Genomic DNA, 20,659 nt, shown 5'->3' on the forward strand with positions numbered 1-20,659 from the left:
ACTGTGTGTCCACTGTTCTCTGTCCTCCTCTCTGCAGTCAGATAAGTAGAGGTGGAAGACATGTGAGTTTTGCATTGACTCCTCCTCACAGGGAGGAAACAGCTGGACTGGAGATTTTTAATGAAACTGGGGAATTCATGTCCAAGAGTCAACCCTCAAAATCAGCTGTTTGTGTGACATGTTTTAATTTCTGTCAAATGTCTCAGTATTAAAAACACAACCACATTTATTCTAATAACACAACTGTTCATCATCATTCAGACTTCTGTCACATGAACATAAAAGGTTTATTGAAATGTGTTGACAATAATATAAATAATCTACAGTTTTATTATGATCACTCCGAGCACTAATGAAAACTGCTTTATTGTCATCTCACCTCATCAAACCATGAACCAATGTTTTGAACATATTTCAAGAGGATTTTGGATTGTTGACATTTCACCTTCCAAATCATAATATGGTCAAGCCAAACTTTCTGTCTGATCAATTGTTTTTCAGCTTGTTTCTCTTCTCAGACTAAATTAATGTAATTTTATTGACCATAATTGTGAATATGACACTTGTAATTCACTATTAGAATGAAGAATAAAATGAAGGATATATATTGTGCAGGCAGAGTGGGTGGGGGTTGTGCATCAGCGTGTGAATTTGCATTTTACCAGTGAGAAATTTTAGAGATACAGTGTTGAAACATAAAGACTGAGTCTGTGAGAAGAGGAGTAGTGCTGGACAATGACAGAGAGAGAGAGTTAAAAACAGACAGAGACACCAACAATCAAGGTGACACATGGAGACAAAGCTACATTCCTGTCCACAGAGAGTTGGAGCTGCATTTCCTTCATATTCAGATATAAATAAGTCTGGGGCCTGTTTTATTGCATCAAACTGTCAATTTTGTCCCCACATCATATCTCGATATTTCTCTGCAGTTAAAACTTGAAAATGATCCCTGAATTACTATTTTAATACACCTGAAAGATGAAAAAACTCTCTTTATACATTATTTGTGTCTTTACACAATATATGTAGACTTTAATTACATTAACTTTGAGAGCTCCTGCAGGCTTCCTGCTGTTCTTCTTCAGATGGATTGTTGTGTTCTGTTTGGTCCTTTTATCAGCAAGTGATCTTTATTGTGTTTTTTATATGTTCAATATTCTGGAGTTTTCAGGAATTTAAAAAGGACATTTAATGTAAATATAGAATATAAAATTGTATGTAAAAATAAATATGAAGTTAAATAAATAAATAAATAAAAATTCATTATTGGGTTTATCGGGCCTAAAAGATGAGTGCTGTAGGTTTTTGTACAGCTGCTCAAACAACTCCAGTCACTGTGGCTCTCGAGCACAATAATAAACAGCAGAATCTTCAGTCTTCAGACTGTTCATCTGCAGATACACCTGCTGTCTGCTGTTGTCTCTGGAGATGGTAAACCGGCCTTTCACTGACTCAGAGTAGTCAGTGCTGCCACCACTATAAATAGTAGCAATCCACTCCAGTCCTTTTCCAGGAGCTTGTCTGATCCAGCCCATAGCATAGCTGCTGAATGTGAATCCAGAGGCTGTACAGGTCAATCTGTGAGATTCTCCAGGCCTTTTAACCACTGCTTCAGATTCTGTCAGAGTCTGACCATCAACACCTGTCAAGAGGAATAAAAACATCAAGTGAAATAAGCTGATGACACAAATAAAAGCTATATTAGATTAAGATCAGTGTAGATCTTCACCTGCCCAGCAGAGAGTTAAAAGCAGCAGTCCTGTCCTATAGTCCATCATGTTAAACTGTGTGTCCACTGTTCTCTGTCCTCCTCTCTGCAGTCAGATAAGTAGAGGTGGAAGACATGTGAGTTTTGCATTGACTCCTCCTCACAGTGTGGAAGTGGATTTGACTTGGATCTCAGTTACTGTTTGATGAATCTGCAGAATTAATGTTTACTGTACATCAGTCATTCCTCCAAGAGTCCCTCTGACATGTTTCAGTATAATTCGTGCAATTTGTGACATCAGGATAAAGGGTTAAAAGTGAAAAGTGAAGAAAAGTGGAGAAGATTAATTAAGTTTTAAAAACAAAGTCAGTAAAAACACATCAGCCCTCAGGACATGAGCACCATGAATATCCTTGTATTTCCATGAATAAAGATAAATTGTGCAGTCAGACATATAAATTCATATAAACTCACCTCAACACCTCAAACGGCACCCTGTAATAATAGAAGAAGAAGAACTGCATTTATACTATCTCTCCTGTGTGTTTTCATAATCATCCTCTCCTGCCAACTGTCTCACTTGCCAGTCGCTTCTCTCAAAGTCACAGCTGAATCATGAGTGATGTGTTCATATCCTTCAAGGAATAGTTATTTCATGTTTCAATAGTTATATCATGACAAAATCTGGACATTGCCAACACATGAGGTGACATTATGTTTTCTGTTTAATCACCTTAATCTGGCTTCAGGTCCACAAAGTGGTTTTCATATTACATGAAGTAAAAGCTGAACTGAACAGTAAATTTCTGATTTACTGAATTTATCAATTCTTTCATCATTAAAGTAAGATTCTTAATTGTCTTCTTAAGAATGAAAAAAGTTGCAAGCAGTGTCAAGAAAAATGAATTATTCATGTTTCATTTGTTGTTTTGTTGAACAAAAACACAGTTCTGAGCTGAAGTCATGCTGTCATTGATTTACAGAAACATTGTGAGTCAGACAGAAGACAGATTTTGTAAAATGCCTCCACTGTATATCTGATATTAATATTGTTATTATTGCACATTCAATAAACCATGCTCTATTTATTTTACCTTTTCATTGCTAAATATGTCTGTTTGTATCTTGACTGTAACAGTGAACTGGTGTAGAAATCATTAGTGGTCTGAGGGCTCCTCCTCTGGTGGCTTCATGTTACAAGTGTTCAGGCACTGAGGGGTTTTTGTTCAGCTCTGCTGATGGTTTGTGTTATTGTGGATCTCTGGCACAGTAATACACAGCAGTGTCTTCAGGCTGCACATTCTGTCTGTTTAGAGTCACTGTCTTGCTGGAAGAATCTGAGCTGATACTGAACTTGTTCTTTAGTGAATCTTTGTAGAATGTGGTGGATCCAGCTGCCATTCCAATCCACTCCAGTCCTTTCCCTGCAGGCTGTCTGATCCAAGCTGTGAAGTAGCTGCTAACAGAATAAGAGACCTGACAGGTGATGGTCAGACGTTGACCTGGCTGCACAGTCACAGAGGCTGGCTGTGTCAACTGTTCACACTTCACACCTGTTGAAAAAAGAAAATGTTTTGGAACAAATGATCAAGTTATACTGCAAAAGAAGAACTGCTGACTTTGACAAATCCAGAGAGACTCACATCCAGCTGCCAACAGCAGCAGCAGAGCTACAGAAAACATGCTTGATGTTGAAAGTGACGTGCTGTCAACTCCACTGACAGCCTGATGTCAAGTTTTTATAGCTGAGTAACAAGGAAGCTGACTGAGTTTGCATAGAATCAAACATGTGAAGCATCAATGTTGGTGTGACTGGAGCCAATAGAAGAGTCTGTTGACTGTTGTTATATCTGCAGAGTGAAAACATGCCTGGAAATCACCTCTGCTTTACATCTGATATTTGAATTTCATCACACACTCAACTGTTAACTTTGCTTTTATTGTAATGCCTAAATGTGATTATTGACAACAATTCAATATTAAAACATGATGAAAACATGAACATTTATTTACTCAGTTATTTGCTCACTTCCTGTACTTCCTTCCTGTATTTGCTGCAGACAGAAATACAGTGACAACAGCCAGGATCATGTAAACAGTCTGAAAACTTCATTCTGATGCTGCTGGTTTGCATAAAAGACTTTTAATGGTTTCAGTGTTTGCAGATGTTTGAAACAACAGACCAAAGCTTCAGGCTTCTTCATCAAATATTTAATTTAGAATACTATAAATAATGGTGTGGTTTATAGTTTTTTTATGTTTTTCAATCAATTATTATTTCCAAATAAAAATAAAATGTTCTTTAAGTGAAACACTGGAACAAATAACAGAACAAGATAATTCCAACCCATGGACAGATGTGGCTGCTCTTTCTTTATATCAAGGTACAAATAACTTTATTGTCTATTTTGGATCAAAACGTCAACATTCTCCCGACATCTTGAGAGAGTTACACTTCTCCTGAAATGTCACTTTAAAGTTAATCATACATCAGTGGTTCTCAAATGTCTCTGTGTTGAATCTTTTTCAATGACTTGACTTGAGAACATTAATCATGGGAGACAGTGCAGGTCTATCAGCCCACTGAGGACGAGAAAAGACAGAGTTATTGCCCAAAAAATTCCCCCAAAATTTTTAATTATTGCAAGATTAGATGTTCATACAACTACAAAAAGATATTTGGACTGGAAAATATTGATAGCAAATAAATAAATAAAAATAAAATAAAATATTAAATAAGACATATGTTAAAATACTTCATGCTTGGGCTCCACCAGCTTGAAAGATGAGTATTGTAGGTTTTTGTACAGCTGCTCAACCAACTCCAGTCACTGTGGCTCTCGAGCACAATAATAAACAGCAGAATCTTCAGTCTTCAGACTGTTCATCTGCAGATACACCTGCTGTCTGCTGTCGTCTCTGGAGATGGTAAACCGACCTTTCACTGACTCAGAGTAGTATTTGCTGCTACCACCATCACCACTGACAGCAGAGATCCACTCCAGTCCTTTTCCAGGAGCCTGTCTGATCCAGCTCATAGCGTAGTTGCTAAATGATAATCCAGAGGCTGTACAGGTCAATCTGTGAGATTCTCCACGCCTTTTAACCACTGCTTCAGATTCTGTCAGAGTCTGACCATCAACACCTGTCAAGAGGAATAAAAACATCAAGTCAAATAAGCTGATGACACAAATAAAAGCTATATTAGATTCAGATCAGTGTAGATCTTCACCTGCCCAGCAGAGAGTTAAAAGCAGCAGTCCTGTCCTATAGTCCATCATGTTAAACTGTGTGTCCACTGTTCTCTGTCCTCCTCTCTGCAGTCAGATAAGTAGAGGTGGAAGACATGTGAGTTTTGCATTGACTCCTCCTCACAGGGAGGAAACAGCTGGACTGGAGATATTTAATGAAACTGGGGACTTCATGTCCAAGAGTCAACCCTCAAAATCAGCTGTTTTCATGTTTGTCTGACATGTTTTCATTCGTCTAAATTTCCTGTCAGTATTAAAAACACATCCACATTTATTCAAGTAAGGGAAAAATATTCTTTTACAATTCATAAACATCGAATACATTAATATCCAAGATGGATTTGAATATGATTAATTATAACTAATCTTGAATGTTTCTCATTCCTCACTTGGACAGCACATGGGAGCATTAACAATAATAGGAATAATCCACACTTCATGAAAACTGCTTCATTGTCATCTCACCATATCAAACCATGAACCAATACTTTTTTTTTACAATTTTTCTTTTTATTTTTATTTAAATCCTCACTCTTTTGTATATACTGTTTTGTTTCTAATCTGCATTGCACTTCTTCTATTAATCTTTATTAATCTTTACTGATGCTGCTGTATTCTGAAATTTCCCCTCGCGAGACAAATAAAGGAATATTGATCTTGATCTTGATCTTGACTTGAATATATGTTGGATGAGTGACATTTATGGGGTCTACTCATGAACATGACATTGGAAATTGATTGATTACTAATGTTGAAGGAAATCTGTTCATTACAGTGACTGATGTAACATCATAAACAGAATAAATATGTCCTCATGAGTTTATAGCAAAATTAATAGAAATCTAATGTGGATAAGTGCTTCTGCAGGTGGTGAGTGAACCCAGATGTCAGTAAGATCATTGCTGTTTGTTGTCTGTGGAGGTTTTGGTGCAGCTGCTCCACTGTCTTCAGTCACTGTGTGTCGAGCACAGAAGTAAACAGCAGAATCTCCTGCTGTCAGGCTCTTGACCTCGAGGTACTGAGTGCTGCTGGACACATCCTGAGTAAAGCTGAAACCGCTTTGAAAGGAGCCGGCATAGCTTGGAGAGTTTGTATTTGTGTTCATCCATCCAATCCACTCCAGAGCTTCCCCTGGCCTCTGTCTTATCCAGTGAATGTACATGTATCCCACTGCATAAAACAAAAAACTAGACTTTTTACACATTTTCAAAACATTACTCAGCAAAATAGAAAAACAAACCTAATTTGCTCATGATCTCCTCAAACTCTGGACATCTCAGCATTGTCATCCTTCATAACCTCAGTGCTGCATTTGACACCATCCACCAAGACCATTCTTCTCTCCCACCTTGAATCCTCCCTCAACACCACCTGTACTGCCCTCTGCTGGCTGAAGTCGTATCTCACAGCAAGACAACAGTTTATCATCATCAACAGCTGCATCTTTACCATGACTTCTCTGTCCCAAGGCGTCCCCCAGGGCTCCATGTTTGGTCCCCTCCCATTCAGCCTCCACATGCTCCCCCTCGCCATCATCTGTCACCTCATCATTCACTTCTATGTTGATGGTGTCCACCTCTACAATTCAATTCAATTCAATAATCCTTTATTTGTTCCGCGAGGGGAAATTCCAGAACACAGCAGCATCAGTAAAGATTAATATAAGAAGTGGCCTCTTTCCTCCTGCAATCATCGTCTTTGTGGAACACACTCCAAAGTCCTTCATAGACTTGCACTCTTTCCCACAGCTTCCACTGCTCCAATCTTGAAATGCTCATGAAGTTACTCAAAACTGAGCTTTTTGAAGCAACTTTGAATATTTGATCTTACTATGCTGCGCTGCTTACTACCTGTATTTCGGTTTACTTTTCAATATTATATTTGCAATTATTTTATTGTCAATATTTTTTCCCTTGGGTCCTTTTAATCTTAATTTTATACAGTATAATCATATAGGTGATGAATTAATGCTACATTCAGTCAAATGAGAACATCAGACTCAATCAATTGTACATTTGTTTATGAGGTCACACATAGAGACAAATGATTGTCTGTGCAAAGTGAAAACACTAATCCCTGCCTGGAAAACAGCTCTGCTTCAGGTTAGAGTGTGTTAGACACAAACTGAAGATAAAATTTTCAGGACAGGACAAAAATGTATTTGAACTGACTATCTAAGCGATTGCTCACTTTCATGGAAAAAAAAAAAAAAAAAAAGTGCATTGTGGGCTCACAGAACATGTTGACTCTGTCCAGCACAGTGAAAATTTGAGTCTACTTTCAACAATTGTGACAGAGGAGAACAGAAATTGTCACGTTATCAATGCTGCTTTATTGTTTTCTAATAATGTTTATTTTTAAATTCTCAGGGACAATTTGTGTAATTCAGGAAGGCGCATGTGTTCATTAAATCAAAAGAAAAAATAAAATATAAATGTTATTGTTTTGTGTATCAGCTCAGTAAAGATTAGTGCTGTAGGTTTTTGTACAGCTGCTCAACCAACTCCAGTCACTGTGAGTCTCGAGCACAATAATAAACAGCAGAATCTTCAGTCTTCAGACTGTTCATCTGCAGATACACCTGCTGTCTGCTGTTGTCTCTGGAGATGGTAAACCGGCCTTTCACTGACTCAGAGTAGTAGATGTAGCTGCTACCATCACTGATACCAGCAACCCACTCCAGTCCTTTTCCAGGAGCCTGTCTGATCCAGTTCATATAGTAGTTGCTGAATGATAATCCAGAGGCTGTACAGGTCAATCTGTGAGATTCTCCAGACCTTTTAACCACTGCTTCAGATTGTGTCAGAGTCTGACCATCAACACCTGTCAAGAGGAATAAAAACATCAAGTGAAATGAGCTGGTGACACAAATAAAAGTTATATTAGATTAAGATCAGTGTAGATCTTCACCTGCCCAGCAGAGAGTTAAAAGCAGCAGTCCTGTCCTATAGTCCATCATGTTAAACTGTGTGTCCACTGTTCTCTGTCCTCCTCTCTGCAGTCAGATAAGTAGAGGTGGAAGACATGTGAGTTTTGCATTGACTCCTCCTCACAGGGAGGTTCTGGATTTGACTTGGATCTCTGTTTGATGAAAGTGCAGAATGAATGTTTACTGTACATCAGTCATTCCTCCAAGAGTCCCTCTGACATGTTTCAGTATAATTTGTGCAATTTGTGACATCAGGATAAAGGGTTAAAAGTGAAAAGTGAAGAAAATTGAAGAAAACTGGAGACGATTAACTAAGTTTTAAAAAGTCAGTAACAACACGTCAGCCCTCAGGAGATGAGCACCATAAATATGCTTGTTTTTCCATGAATAAAGATAAATTGTGCAGTCAGACATATAAACTCTGTCACCTCAACACATCAAACGACACCCTGTAGTAATAGAAGAAGAAGAACTGCATTTATCTCTTCTGTGTGTTCTTATAGTCATCCTAGGGAGGAAAACAGCTGGACTGGAGATATTTCATGAAACTGGGGAATTCATGTCCAAGAGTCAGTCCTTCAAATCAGCAGTTTTCATGTTTGTCTGACATGTTTTCATTTGTCTAAAATGTCTCTCAGAATTACAAACACACCCACATTTGCTCTCATCAGTGTATTGAAAAGAGAGGAAAACTTTGTTTTGACCTCCCTCTGCAGGTTTAAAAAGGGATTCTGCATTCAGGGCTCTGTTAACATGAAAGCATATTGGGCAGCAAATGAAACCATACAATAATATCAATAATTTATTCTAACCACTGTTACTCGCAACACACTACTGAGCTTAATATAAACAGTATTTCTACAGAAAAAAATATCAAGAACCTCTATTTGTATTTTACTGTGGTTTGAATATTGAACATCAGCACAAAGTTGACTGAAGACTATTAATTTAGTTACTAATGCAGTTATGATTCAGACTCTTGTTTTAACAATGAATGAATGATAAACTGACTGAAATAATTTTTTTTTCTACTTAAATTATTATTAATTTAGCTGAGTCTTTTATTCAAGGTGACTTGTAAAAAGTGCATTCAACCATGAGGATACAACCCAAAACCTGCAAGATTTTCTGTGCCAAGCTGCAGTCTGAACAGACTTCAAGGTCATTTTCTTAACTTTAAAGTTTTTACTTTTAACATATTGATGCAACACCAACCAACTAAATGGTGGTTACCATCCTTTATTCAAACCTTAATGCTGGAAAAGACTGCCGCATCAAAATCTGTTCAATTTAAAAAAAAAAAAAAAAAGATGTAGATATCACAGCAACACCAGTATCTTCGATTTGTATTTAAGATATACTTTCCAAGTATTTTTAAAGATCTTCAATAAATACTAAGAGCTTTTAAAGTTGAAAAGAATTGAGGAACACTGAAAAAAACATGTTCACTAAACAATGACGTGAATTAACGCTGCTGATAAATAAACATTGAAATGTCAAAGATCTGATGAATCTTTAAATTTCATGTTTGGTTTAATTTGGTGCTTTTTGCAGGAATCAGTCGATATGAGGGCTCAATGAAGACAACGTAATGTTTTGTTATTATGTATTTACAATGTATTTATGGGGAGGCCAGGCTCCCTTTGGCCTCTCAGAGAAACCACCACTGTTCAGACACAGCACTGAAGTTGTTCTGGCTTCAGCTGACTGGAATCAGCTGCTTCATTCAGGCTCCTCGCTCACGGACTTACTTAAAGCTGTGTGCTGATGAGCTGACTGTATTCATGCAGGTGTTCAGCGTGGACATTGTAACCTGACGCTATTCTGCTGATAGACTGTGGTCATTTGAGAGCCTTTTCAACTGAATCTAACAGATAACTATGTGTTATAATACAAAAATATACATTGTATTATATCAAATCTGTAAATTTCATCTTTTGGGGTGGTTTTAGTTATGTATAGGAAATGTGTTTTCTGCAAATCAAGTGGAGGGTTTGTATTTTATAATGTTTCCAAAATAAAAAATTCTGTATTGCATGTCTGATCTTCATGCATGGACTTATGGAGACAAAGACATATTTCACTAAATAAGTTCCACCGTATGAAAGAGAGAAGAGTGTTTTTACATCATCTGGAAGCATTTATTCAAGAGAAAAAACATATGCAAAAACAGTGTTTCTATATTTATGTAGTTTGCAAGTGAATTTAATATTTAGTTAAAGTTGATCAAATATGACTTCAATATTCAGTCACTACTCACAATTTTCATGACTGACAGTTAATCACACTCAGTATTGTGATGTCCTCAGTGGTGGAAAATAGAGGAAGCAGTTTTTGTACGACTCTCCTGTTATTGTCTCTCACTGTGTCTCTTCTGGCACAGTAATACACAGCAGTGTCTTCAGGCTGCACATTCTGTCCGTTTAGAGTCACTGTCTTACTGGAAGAATCTGAGCTGATACTGAACTTGTTCTTCAGTGAATCTTTGTAGTATGTGGTGGATCCAGCTGCCATTCCAATCCACTCCAGTCCTTTCCCTGCAGGCTGTCTGATCCAAGCTGTGAAGTAGCTGCTAAGAGAATAAGAGACCTGACAGGTGATGGTCAGACGTTGACCTGGCTGCACAGTCACAGAGGCTGGCTGTGTCAACTGTTCACACTTCACACCTGTTGAAAAAAGAAAATGTTTTGGAACAAATGATCAAGTTATACTGCAAAAGAAGAACTGCTGACTTTGACAAATCCAGAGAGACTCACATCCAGCTGCCAACAGCAGCAGCAGAGCTACAGAAAACATGCTTGATGTTGAAAGTGACGTGCTGTCAACTCCACTGACAGCCTGATGTCAAGTTTTTATAGCTGAGTAACAAGGAAGCTGACTGAGTTTGCATAGAATCAAACATGTGAAGCATCAATGTTGGTGTGACTGGAGCCAATAGAAGAGTCTGTTGACTGTTGTTATATCTGCAGAGTGAAAACATGCCTGGAAATCACCTCTGCTTTACATCTGATATTTGAATTTCATCACAGACTCAACTGTTAACTTTGCTTTTACTGTAAACTATTAATGCCTAAATGTGATTATTGACAACAATTCAATATTAAAACATGATATAAATTCTTGTAGAATTGCAAACAATGATAAGGATCATTCTTACTATTCTTAAAGTGAATACGAACGTGAATCATGGACAATGGAAAACATATTCATTAAAATCAGCTTTGCAATAACAATGATGATGTGCAGCCATGGAAACAAAAGGAGCAAACACCAAGAATGTAGCTTTCTATGAGCCATGTTTACAGTGTGTTTAGCTTGTTTTCAAGTCATTAAAACACAATTTAAATATGATGTGAGCTGTTTTCCTGACAAGTGATTTACTGTCAGCACCTCCTTCATCACATTCATGATTCATTTCAAACATATGAGCACAGCTTTGTTGTAAGTGCAACATTTGCTTATTTATTCAGTTATTTGCTCACTTCCTGTACTTCCTTCCTGTATTTGCTGCAGACAGAAATACAGTGACAGCAGTCAGGATCATGTAAACAGTTTGAAAACTTCAGTCTGATGCTGCTGGTTTGCATAAAAGACTTTTAATGGTTTCAGTGTTTGCAGATGTTTGAAACAATAGACACAAGATTCATTCTTCTTCATCAAATATCATCCAGTCTGGTTTATATTTTTATTTTATTTATTTATTTATTTATTTATTTTAAATAACTACTATTTCCAAATAAAAATAAAATGTTCTTAAACTGAAACACTGTAACAAATAACAGATCAAGATAATTCCAACTCATGGACAGATGTGGCTGCTCTTTCTTTATGTTCAGGTACAAATAACTTCATTGACTCTTTTATCGTGTTAAAATGTCAATATTCTCTCTACATCTTGAGGTTTTCAAACATTGTAAATATTGTGTGCCTTAATTTCGAGAAATGTTTCGTTTTTTGTCTTTCAATTTCATGATCCCAATACGTGTCTTTAGCTCCTTTTATGGATAACTGATCTGGAAGTAATTTATTTGCTATTTTGAAAATGTAAATATAAACACAGTGTACATATATATATATATATATATATATATATATATATATATATATATATATATATATATATATATATATATATATATATATATGAAATAAAATATACTCAAAAAATACTTCATGCTTGAGCTCCACCAGCCTGAAAGATGAGTGCTGTAGGTTTTTGTACAGCTGCTCAACCAACTCCAGTCACTGTGGCGTTCGAGCACAATAATAAACAGCAGAATCTTCAGTCTTCAGACTGTTCATCTGCAGATACACCTGCTGTCTGCTGTTGTCTCTGGAGATGGTGAACCAGCCTTTCACTGACTCAGAGTAGTATTTGCTGCTACCACCACCATTGCTGATAGCAGCAATCCACTCCAGTCCTTTTCCAGGAGCCTGTCTGATCCAGTACATCCAGTGGTTGCTGAATGTGAATCCAGAGGCTGTACAGGTCAATCTGTGAGATTCTCCAGGCCTTTTATCTGCTGGTTCAGATTCTGTCAGAGTCACACCATCAACACCTGTCAAGAGGAATAAAAACATCAAGTCAAATAAGCTGATGACACAAATAAAAGCTATATTAGATTAAGATCAGTGTAGATCTTCACCTGCCCAGCAGAGAGTTAAAAGCAGCAGTCCTGTCCTATAGTCCATCATGTTAAACTGTGTGTCCACTGTTCTCTGTCCTCCTCTCTGCAGTCAGATAAGTAGAGGTGGAAGACATGTGAGTTTTGCATTGACTCCTCCTCACAGTGTGGAACTGGATTTGACTTGGATCTCAGTTACTGTTTGATGAAACTGCAGAATGAATGTTTACTGTACATCAGTCATTCTTCCAAGTGTCCTTATGACATGTTTCAGTATAATTTGTGCAATTTGTGACATCAGGATAAAGAAATCCTCAGTAGCAATAAAAGTGATGACAACTGGAGAAGATTAATTATGCTTTAAAAACAAAGTCAGCAAAAACACATCAGCCCTCAGGACATGAGCACCATAAATATCATTTTTTTTTCCCATAAATAAAGATAAATTGTGCAGTCAGACATATAAACTCTGTCACCTCAACACCTCAAACAGCACCCTGTAATAGAAGAAGAAGAAGAAGAAGAAGAAGAAGAAGAAGAAGAAGAAGAAGAAGAAGAAGAACTGCATTTATACTATCTCTCCTGTGTGTTTTCATAATCATCCTCTCCTGCCAACTGTCTCACTTGCCAGTAGCCTCTCTCAAAATCACAGTTGAATCATGAGTGATGTGTTCATATCCTTCAAGGAATAGTTGTTTCAACTAAGAGCTGAATTTATTTGCCCCTTTGTCGTCACTTGATGTAGGAACAAGTTAACCCAATCCTTGTTCTGATGTTTTAAAACAAGTGGTTGCCTTGTGGTGATTTTTGGATTCACTGTCTGTCACCTTGTCTAAATGTAAGGGGGATGTGGACAGTGGTGAGGGTGGTGGGACTGTCCAGGGCAGGGTCCCTCAAAATTTCCATTATTTTCAAATCCCAGTGATGACAAATATGAACTCATCCTCACAGGCAGCACAGAGTTTGGCTTTTTGTTGTTGGCTTTGAGAAACAATAATGTAGGAGTTATGACACCAAGCAAGTAAATGTGATTCAGGCAAATTTAAATCTGAAACTGAATTGCATGAATTACATGAAACTGACATGAATTTTGTCTTTAAAGTTTCTGCAAAGTGATTTTCTGGAAATATGTTAACTTCTCTCACAGAATGAGAAAGTTATGAACTTGAGATCAGTCCAAAAAATGTGATTCCTTCAATGTCTTGCTCTATATTACCATTTAAATCAAGAATCAATTTCATATTGTTTCCACATTTTACTGCAATTTTGACTAAATTCAAAGAATGTGTTTTTCAATGAGCTGGTCTGAAATCAGTTGTGCTGTGAGGGCTCCTCCTCTGGTGGCTTCATGAAACTTGAAACTTGATGTGCTGTGAACTCCACTGAGATCAATAAAGATCAATGAGAACAGCAGATCTGAGTGTCTCCTTTCAGCAACAGAGGAGAGAGAAACTTGACACTGACTGCCCTCTAGTGGTTTAATACCAGAAACTGCAACATTAGTTTTCACTCTCATATTACGACTCACTTTAGATTCCACATTATTTACCAACATTATTAGTCTTAATTTGTGGAAATGTTTTGTATTTGTAGGAGTTTCATTTCAGCAGATTGTTGTGCTGTCTTTGGCCATTTTATCAACAAGTGATCTTTTCTGTGCTTTTAATGTGTTTCATGTTTCGTAATAATATTTCCCAGCAATGGTTTTATTATACAAAGCATTGGCAGAGATTAATTTACTATTGAAAAACATATTTTGTTGTGTAAAATGTATAAAAACCAATATAAAACAAAATATAAATAAGATAAAAATACTTCATGCTTGAGCTCCACCAGCCTGAAAGATGAGTGCTGTAGGTTTTTGTACAGCTGCTCAACCAACTCCAGTCACTGTGAGTCTCGAGCACAATAATAAACAGCAGAATCTTCAGTCTTCAGACTGTTCATCTGCAGATACACCTGCTGTCTGCTGTTGTCTCTGGAGATGGTAAACCGGCCTTTCACTGACTCAGAGTAGTAGATGTTGCTCCCACTGGGACCGCTTATGTATGCGATCCACTCCAGTCCTTTTCCAGGAGCCTGTCTGATCCAGCTCATAGCGTAGTTGCTAAATGATAATCCAGAGGCTGTACAGGTCAATCTGTGAGATTCTCCAGGCCTTTTAACCGCTGCTTCAGATTCTGTCAGAGTCTGACCATCAACACCTGTCAAGAGGAACAAAAACATCAAGTGAAATAAGCTGATGACACAAATAAAAGCTACATTAGATTAAGATCAGTGTCGATCTTCACCTGCCCAGCAGAGAGTTAAAAGCAGCAGTCCTGTCCTATAGTCCATCATGTTAAACTGTGTGTCCACTGTTCTCTGTCCTCCTCTCTGCAGTCAGATAAGTAGAGGTGGAAGACATGTGAGTTTTGCATTGACTCCTCCTCACAGGGAGGAAACAGCTGGACTGGAGATTTTTAATGAAACTGGAGAATTCATGTCCAAGAGTCAGTCCTCCAAATCAGCTGTTTTCATGTTTGTCTTGCATGTTTTATTTTGTGTAAATATTAGTATCAGCTTCAACATCACCACCACATTAAAGCATATTGGCCAGCAGATGAGAGCATACAATAGTTTAAATTGTCCTCTGTGAATCATTTGCACCTCCCTGAACATTTGCGTTTTTGGGTTCGAGAGTGTACAACATGTTATCGTATCTCTAATTTGTTGTATTTTAATTATTATTCTTTGTTTCACTCCAGCCTGTTTAGCACAGCCTCTGCATTTCACTGCACATCTTGTTTGAGTTTCAAACATTAAAACTTTTTAATCTTGAATCTTTTGAGACATTTTAACTCAAAAACATTTCTAAAATAAATGAATGTCATTAGTGTTTGAGTCGAGGCCCAGAAAGTTTCTCTTCTGAGAGTCTTAAAATCTTAAAGGGGCAGCTGACAGGTTTATTTTCATGGCCAAATTATTTGTTTATGTGTATTTGTTCATGCCGTTGAATGAAAATGGGTTCTGTTTATCTTAGTTTCCCTTTAGATGAAACAGTCTTTTCACATCCTCATAATTTAACAACTTCTCAGCATCATAATACACAGATATAAAATGTTCAAATAAATCATGTCCTTCAGCTTAGAGAACGTCAAACTTCTTCGACTCTTTTTTCAGCTTCACATCAAATACATTTAACAATTCAACAACTTCTCTGTTAAGGAGGTAACTGGCCACACACACTCTACTCAATACTTTATTTATATTAACATAGAATGTGTGTGTGGTTGAGTCTCATGGTTGCTGTGTTTTTGTGCAGGTCTGTTGGTGGTTTGTATCACTGTGGAGCTTCGTACACAGTAATAAACAGCTGTGTCCTCAGGCTGCAGATTCTGTCCTGCTAATGTCACTGAGCTAGTAGAAGTGTGTGTGTAATAAAGGAACTTGTTCTTCAGAGCATTATTTTGGTAAAAGTCTCCTCCACCCCGCCGATGCAAAATCCAGTCCATTGGTTTTCCTTCACGCTGTCTGATCCAACCTGTTGCATAGCTGTTATCAGTCAAAGAATAACCAGAGACCTGACAGGTGATGGTCAAAGACTGTCCAGGCTGCACAACCATTGAGTCTGGCTGGATGAGATCAATACTGTTCACACCTGTGGAAACAGAAATCAACATTATCTCCATCATTCATCTGACTGTTCACTGTTTCTAATGTGTTCATTAGAGTGAATCCACTGAAAGCTCCTCACAGGATCCAGCTGCCAGCAGCAGCATCAGAGCTGCAGAGAACATGGTTGATGTTGAAGGTGATCTGATGTGAGCTCTTCTGTCCTCTCACTGACACACAAACACACACTTCACTTCTTTATGAGGCAACACATGAGGAGGCTCATTTACATACTGATGACAGTAAATCAGGTGACGAAAGTATATTCAAATTAATCAATACGCAGATAAATTTTCATCTTTTTCTCTTCATCTCTCAAACAGGTGGAACTTGAATCTCGGACAAACACACTTAAGATTTTTATTAAAAGCACCATTTTTGGTAGTTTGACACCATGAAGTTGGATAAAGACTCCTGATTCACTGACTAATGCAGTTAAGATTCAGAAAATCAGTTTTATATTTCTCCATGAGGATGTTATGGAAAGAAACTGACTTTCAGAGGCTTCATGTCTTGTTTGATGACGAGCATTTAAAGCTAAGATGTCAACTGAGCTCATTTCATGGCTATAAAGGGTTAGTGTTTAATGTTCAATAATATCAAGAAGTGTCATTCATTTTTTACTGTGGGAAAACAATGAACCAATGATGATAACATTCAAGTTTCATTCAAGTGATGCTGTTGAATTAAATGAAGAATCTTTATAGAAAATGAAGTCGATCTGTGTCTTGACTGTAACAGTGAACTGGTGTAGAAATCATTAGTGGTCTGAGGGCTCCTCCTCTGGTGGCTTCATGTTACAAGTGTTCAGGCACTGAGGGGTTTTTGTTCAGCTCTGCTGATGGTTTGTGTTACTGTCTTACTGGAGGAGTCTAAGTCAATACTGAACTTGTTCTTCAGTGAATCTTTGTAGTATGTGGTGGATCCAACAGCTGCACTTCCAATCCACTGCAGTCCTTTCCCTGCAGGCTGTCTGATCCAAGCTGTGTAGTAGCTGCTAACAGAATAAGAGACCTGACAGGTGATGGTCAGACGTTGACCTGGCTGCACAGTCACAGAGGATGGCTGTGTCAACTGATAACACTTCACACCAGTCTGGTTTATATTTTTCTTTTCTTTTCTTTTCTTTTTCTTTTTTTTTAACTACTATTTCCAAATAAAAATAAAATGTTCTTAAACTGAAACACTGTAACAAATAACAGAACAAGATAATTCCAACTCATGGACAGATGTGGCTGCTCTTTCTTTATATTAAGGTACAAATAACTTTTTGTCTGTTTTATTGTGTCAAATTGTCAATATTCTCTCTACATCTTGAGATTATCAAACATTGTAAATATTGTGTGCATTGATTTGGAGAAATGTTTAGTTTTTTGCAGTTCAGTTTCACTAACCCAATGCTTGTCTTTAGCTGTTTTGTGAATAGCTGATCTGGAAGTAATTTATTTACTATTTTGAAAATGTAGATATACATACAGTATATGTATGTATGTATATTTATGAAATCTAAAATAAAATATACTCGATAAATACTTCATGCTTGGGCTCCACCAGCCTGAAAGATGAGTGCTGTAGGTTTTTGTACAGCTGCTCAACCAACTCCAGTCACTGTGGCTGTCGAGCACAATAATAAACAGCAGAATCTTCAGTCTTCAGACTGTTCATCTGCAGATACACCTGCTGTCTGCTGTTGTCTCTGGAGATGGTAAACCGGCCTTTCACTGACTCAGAGTAGTAGATGTTGCTACTGCCACTGTATATGTAAGCAATTCAGATCAGTGTAGATCTTCACCTGCCCAGCAGAGAGTTAAAAGCAGCAGTCCTGTCCTATAGTCCATCATGTTAAACTGTGTGTCCACTGTTCTCTGTCCTCCTCTCTGCAGTCAGATAAGTAGAGGTGGAAGACGTGTGAGTTTTGCATTGACTCCTCCTCACAGTGTGGAACTGGACTCATTTTGACTGGAGGGAAATGAATTTGTTTCATGCATCTGAAGTTGAAATTTGTCCTGAATTGAAATCTTATTGAAACTTATTGAAATAAGTAGAGGTGGAAGAAATGTGAGTTTTGCATTGACTCCTCCTCACAGGCAGTGAACTGGACTGGACTGGTGACTTTGCTGTGTCTGATCCTCATTTGTGTAACTCAGAGCAGAGATTGAAGAGAGTCCTCTTTTCAAGCTTTCCTCAAAATTTATTTTCAAAGTTTCACTTCTTAAGTAAAATCTCACTGCATCTCTTACAATTTTGATTTCATGTTATTATTTAACATGAGGGGTTTTTATTATTATTATTTTATTGTTGTTTTAGTATTAGTCACATTTTATGATGATGATGCTAACGATGATTGTTATTAATTTCATGGATTCTTTTTTGTGTATTTTATTTAGTTTAGTTCAATTTATTATTTTATTTCTTGTTGCTTGTATCTTGAACTGTTTGGAATTGTTCTTTTGAACAAATTTCATGCACAACATTAAGAGACCAAAACTTGATTGTTAAACAACAAAATTTAGGTTCTGAAAACTTTTTCAGATTGAGATTCATGAATCAAATTCATGTGACTTTGTCACGAACTTTACATTATAACTGTATGAGTTCAACAAACAAGGACCTTAACATGTCAGATTTTGGCTCTGGCTAAAGAGCTCAAGCAGCGATCAGGTTCGTATCTGGAATTAGACCAGAAAGTAGCAGGATGCCGACGGTCAAGGCTTGAAAAACAAGCAGTCAATTCTACAACTGACAGACAGCAGGGATTGGTGTCAAGTGTCCACTTTTCTTTGTGCATTAAAAAAGTATTTTCATCAACAGTGGTTAGTGGATATTTTGCAAACTAATTTCAAAATAAAGTGTTTTACAGTAGTCCAGTATGGAGGAGATGAACACCTGCATGATCTTCTCCAGGTCAACAACTGAGAGAAACAACCTGATCATGTCTCACTTCAGTTAATCAGTGATCAGCAGTGACGTGAAGTACACACAGGGAGCACAAGATCAGCACTTTTCAGACTAAAGAAGAAAATTTGATATATGGGAGCATATTCCAGGCAGAAGAACCTCTATAAAGAAGAGTTGCCATCATGCACTTCGGTGGACTTGACTCTATCAGATGAACAGGATTAATTTAATGTTTCACATTGATATAAACCAGTGTAGGCCAGTTTGTCACTGAAGAAGTGTGGTGTCCCATTCCACGTGACAGTCTGCATAAAAATCAGAATTATTGATTTCCATTTAGCCTCCACAGTTAGCCAAGATAGTGTTTTGTGCACATCACACACATTAGTATGAAAAGAAAAGTAAAGGGAACATTATGAAACATTACATGTTGATCAAACACAACAAAACAGGAAGTCTCAAACCACAACATCAAATGGTGTGTGTGTGTGTGTGTGTGTGTGTGTGTGTGTGTGTGTGTGTGTGTGTGTGTGTGTGTGTGTGTGTAGAGTTACTGTCATTCTCCCCTCAGTGTCATCTGATTTCATATCTTCTGCTGCCACCTGCAGGTCTTTGGAAACAAATCTTCTGTGGAGTTTTTGGAAAGCTTCTCTAATTCCTTTAACTAGTGTGTGTGTTTTGCACAGTAATACACAGCAGAGTCTTCTGGATTTTAGTTTGACAGTGATCTATGTTGTCTTTTATACATGTTTAATATTCAGGAAAGATGTTCAATATTTTGATGATGCATGGACAAAGATTCATTTGCTATTTGTACAACTGAAATACCAATAAAAAATTTAATAATAAGCACAACAAAAATACTTCATGCTTGGGCTCCACCAGCCTGAAAGATGAGTGCTGTAGGTTTTTGTACAGCTGCTCAACCAACTCCAGTCACTGTGGCTCTCGAGCACAATAATAAACAGCAGAATCTTCAGTCTTCAGACTGTTCATCTGCAGATACACCTGCTGTCTGCTGTTGTCTTTGGAGATGGTAAACCGGCCTTTCACTGACTCAGAGTAGTGGATGCTGCCACTGTCATAGCTGATGAAAGCGATCCACTCCAGTCCTTTTCCAGGAGCCTGTCTGATCCAGTTCATGTTGTAGTTGCTGAATGAGAATCCAGAGGCTGTACAGGTCAATCTGTGAGATTCTCCAGGCCTTTTAACCACTGCTTCAGATTCTGTCAGAGTCTGACCATCAACACCTGTCAAGAGGAATAAAAACATCAAGTCAAATAAGCTGATGACACAAATAAAAGCTATATTAGATTAAGATCAGTGTAGATCTTCACCTGCCCAGCAGAGAGTTAAAAGCAGCAGTCCTGTCCTATAGTCCATCATGTTAAACTGTGTGTCCACTGTTCTCTGTCCTCCTCTCTGCAGTCAGATAAGTAGAGGTGGAAGACATGTCAGTTTTGCATTGACTCCTCCTCACAGGGAGGAAACAGTTCGACTGGAGATATTTAATGAAACTGGAGAATTCATGTCCAAGAGTCAGTCCTCCAGATCAGCTGTTTTCATGTTTGTCTGACATATTTTCATTTGT

At 37.5% G+C, this 20,659-nt stretch overlaps 1 protein-coding gene across 1 annotated transcript; it reads right to left on the minus strand.

Annotated features, from left to right (window-relative positions):
• Positions 1-1,334: 1,334 nt before the first annotated feature.
• On the minus strand, positions 1,335-20,211 carry LOC143333869 (uncharacterized). The gene is made up of 4 exons (XM_076752241.1): positions 20,126-20,211; positions 7,748-7,820; positions 6,311-6,538; positions 1,335-1,646 (listed from the first exon to the last, which is right to left on the minus strand). The coding sequence occupies exons 1-4, from the start codon at positions 20,209-20,211 to the stop codon at positions 1,335-1,337; spliced, it is 699 nt and encodes a 232-aa protein (XP_076608356.1).
• Positions 20,212-20,659: the final 448 nt, after the last annotated feature.

The sequence above is a fragment of the Chaetodon auriga genome, chromosome 16 (genome assembly GCF_051107435.1).
Source record: "Chaetodon auriga isolate fChaAug3 chromosome 16, fChaAug3.hap1, whole genome shotgun sequence".
Classification (NCBI taxonomy): Eukaryota; Metazoa; Chordata; class Actinopteri; order Chaetodontiformes; family Chaetodontidae; genus Chaetodon; species Chaetodon auriga.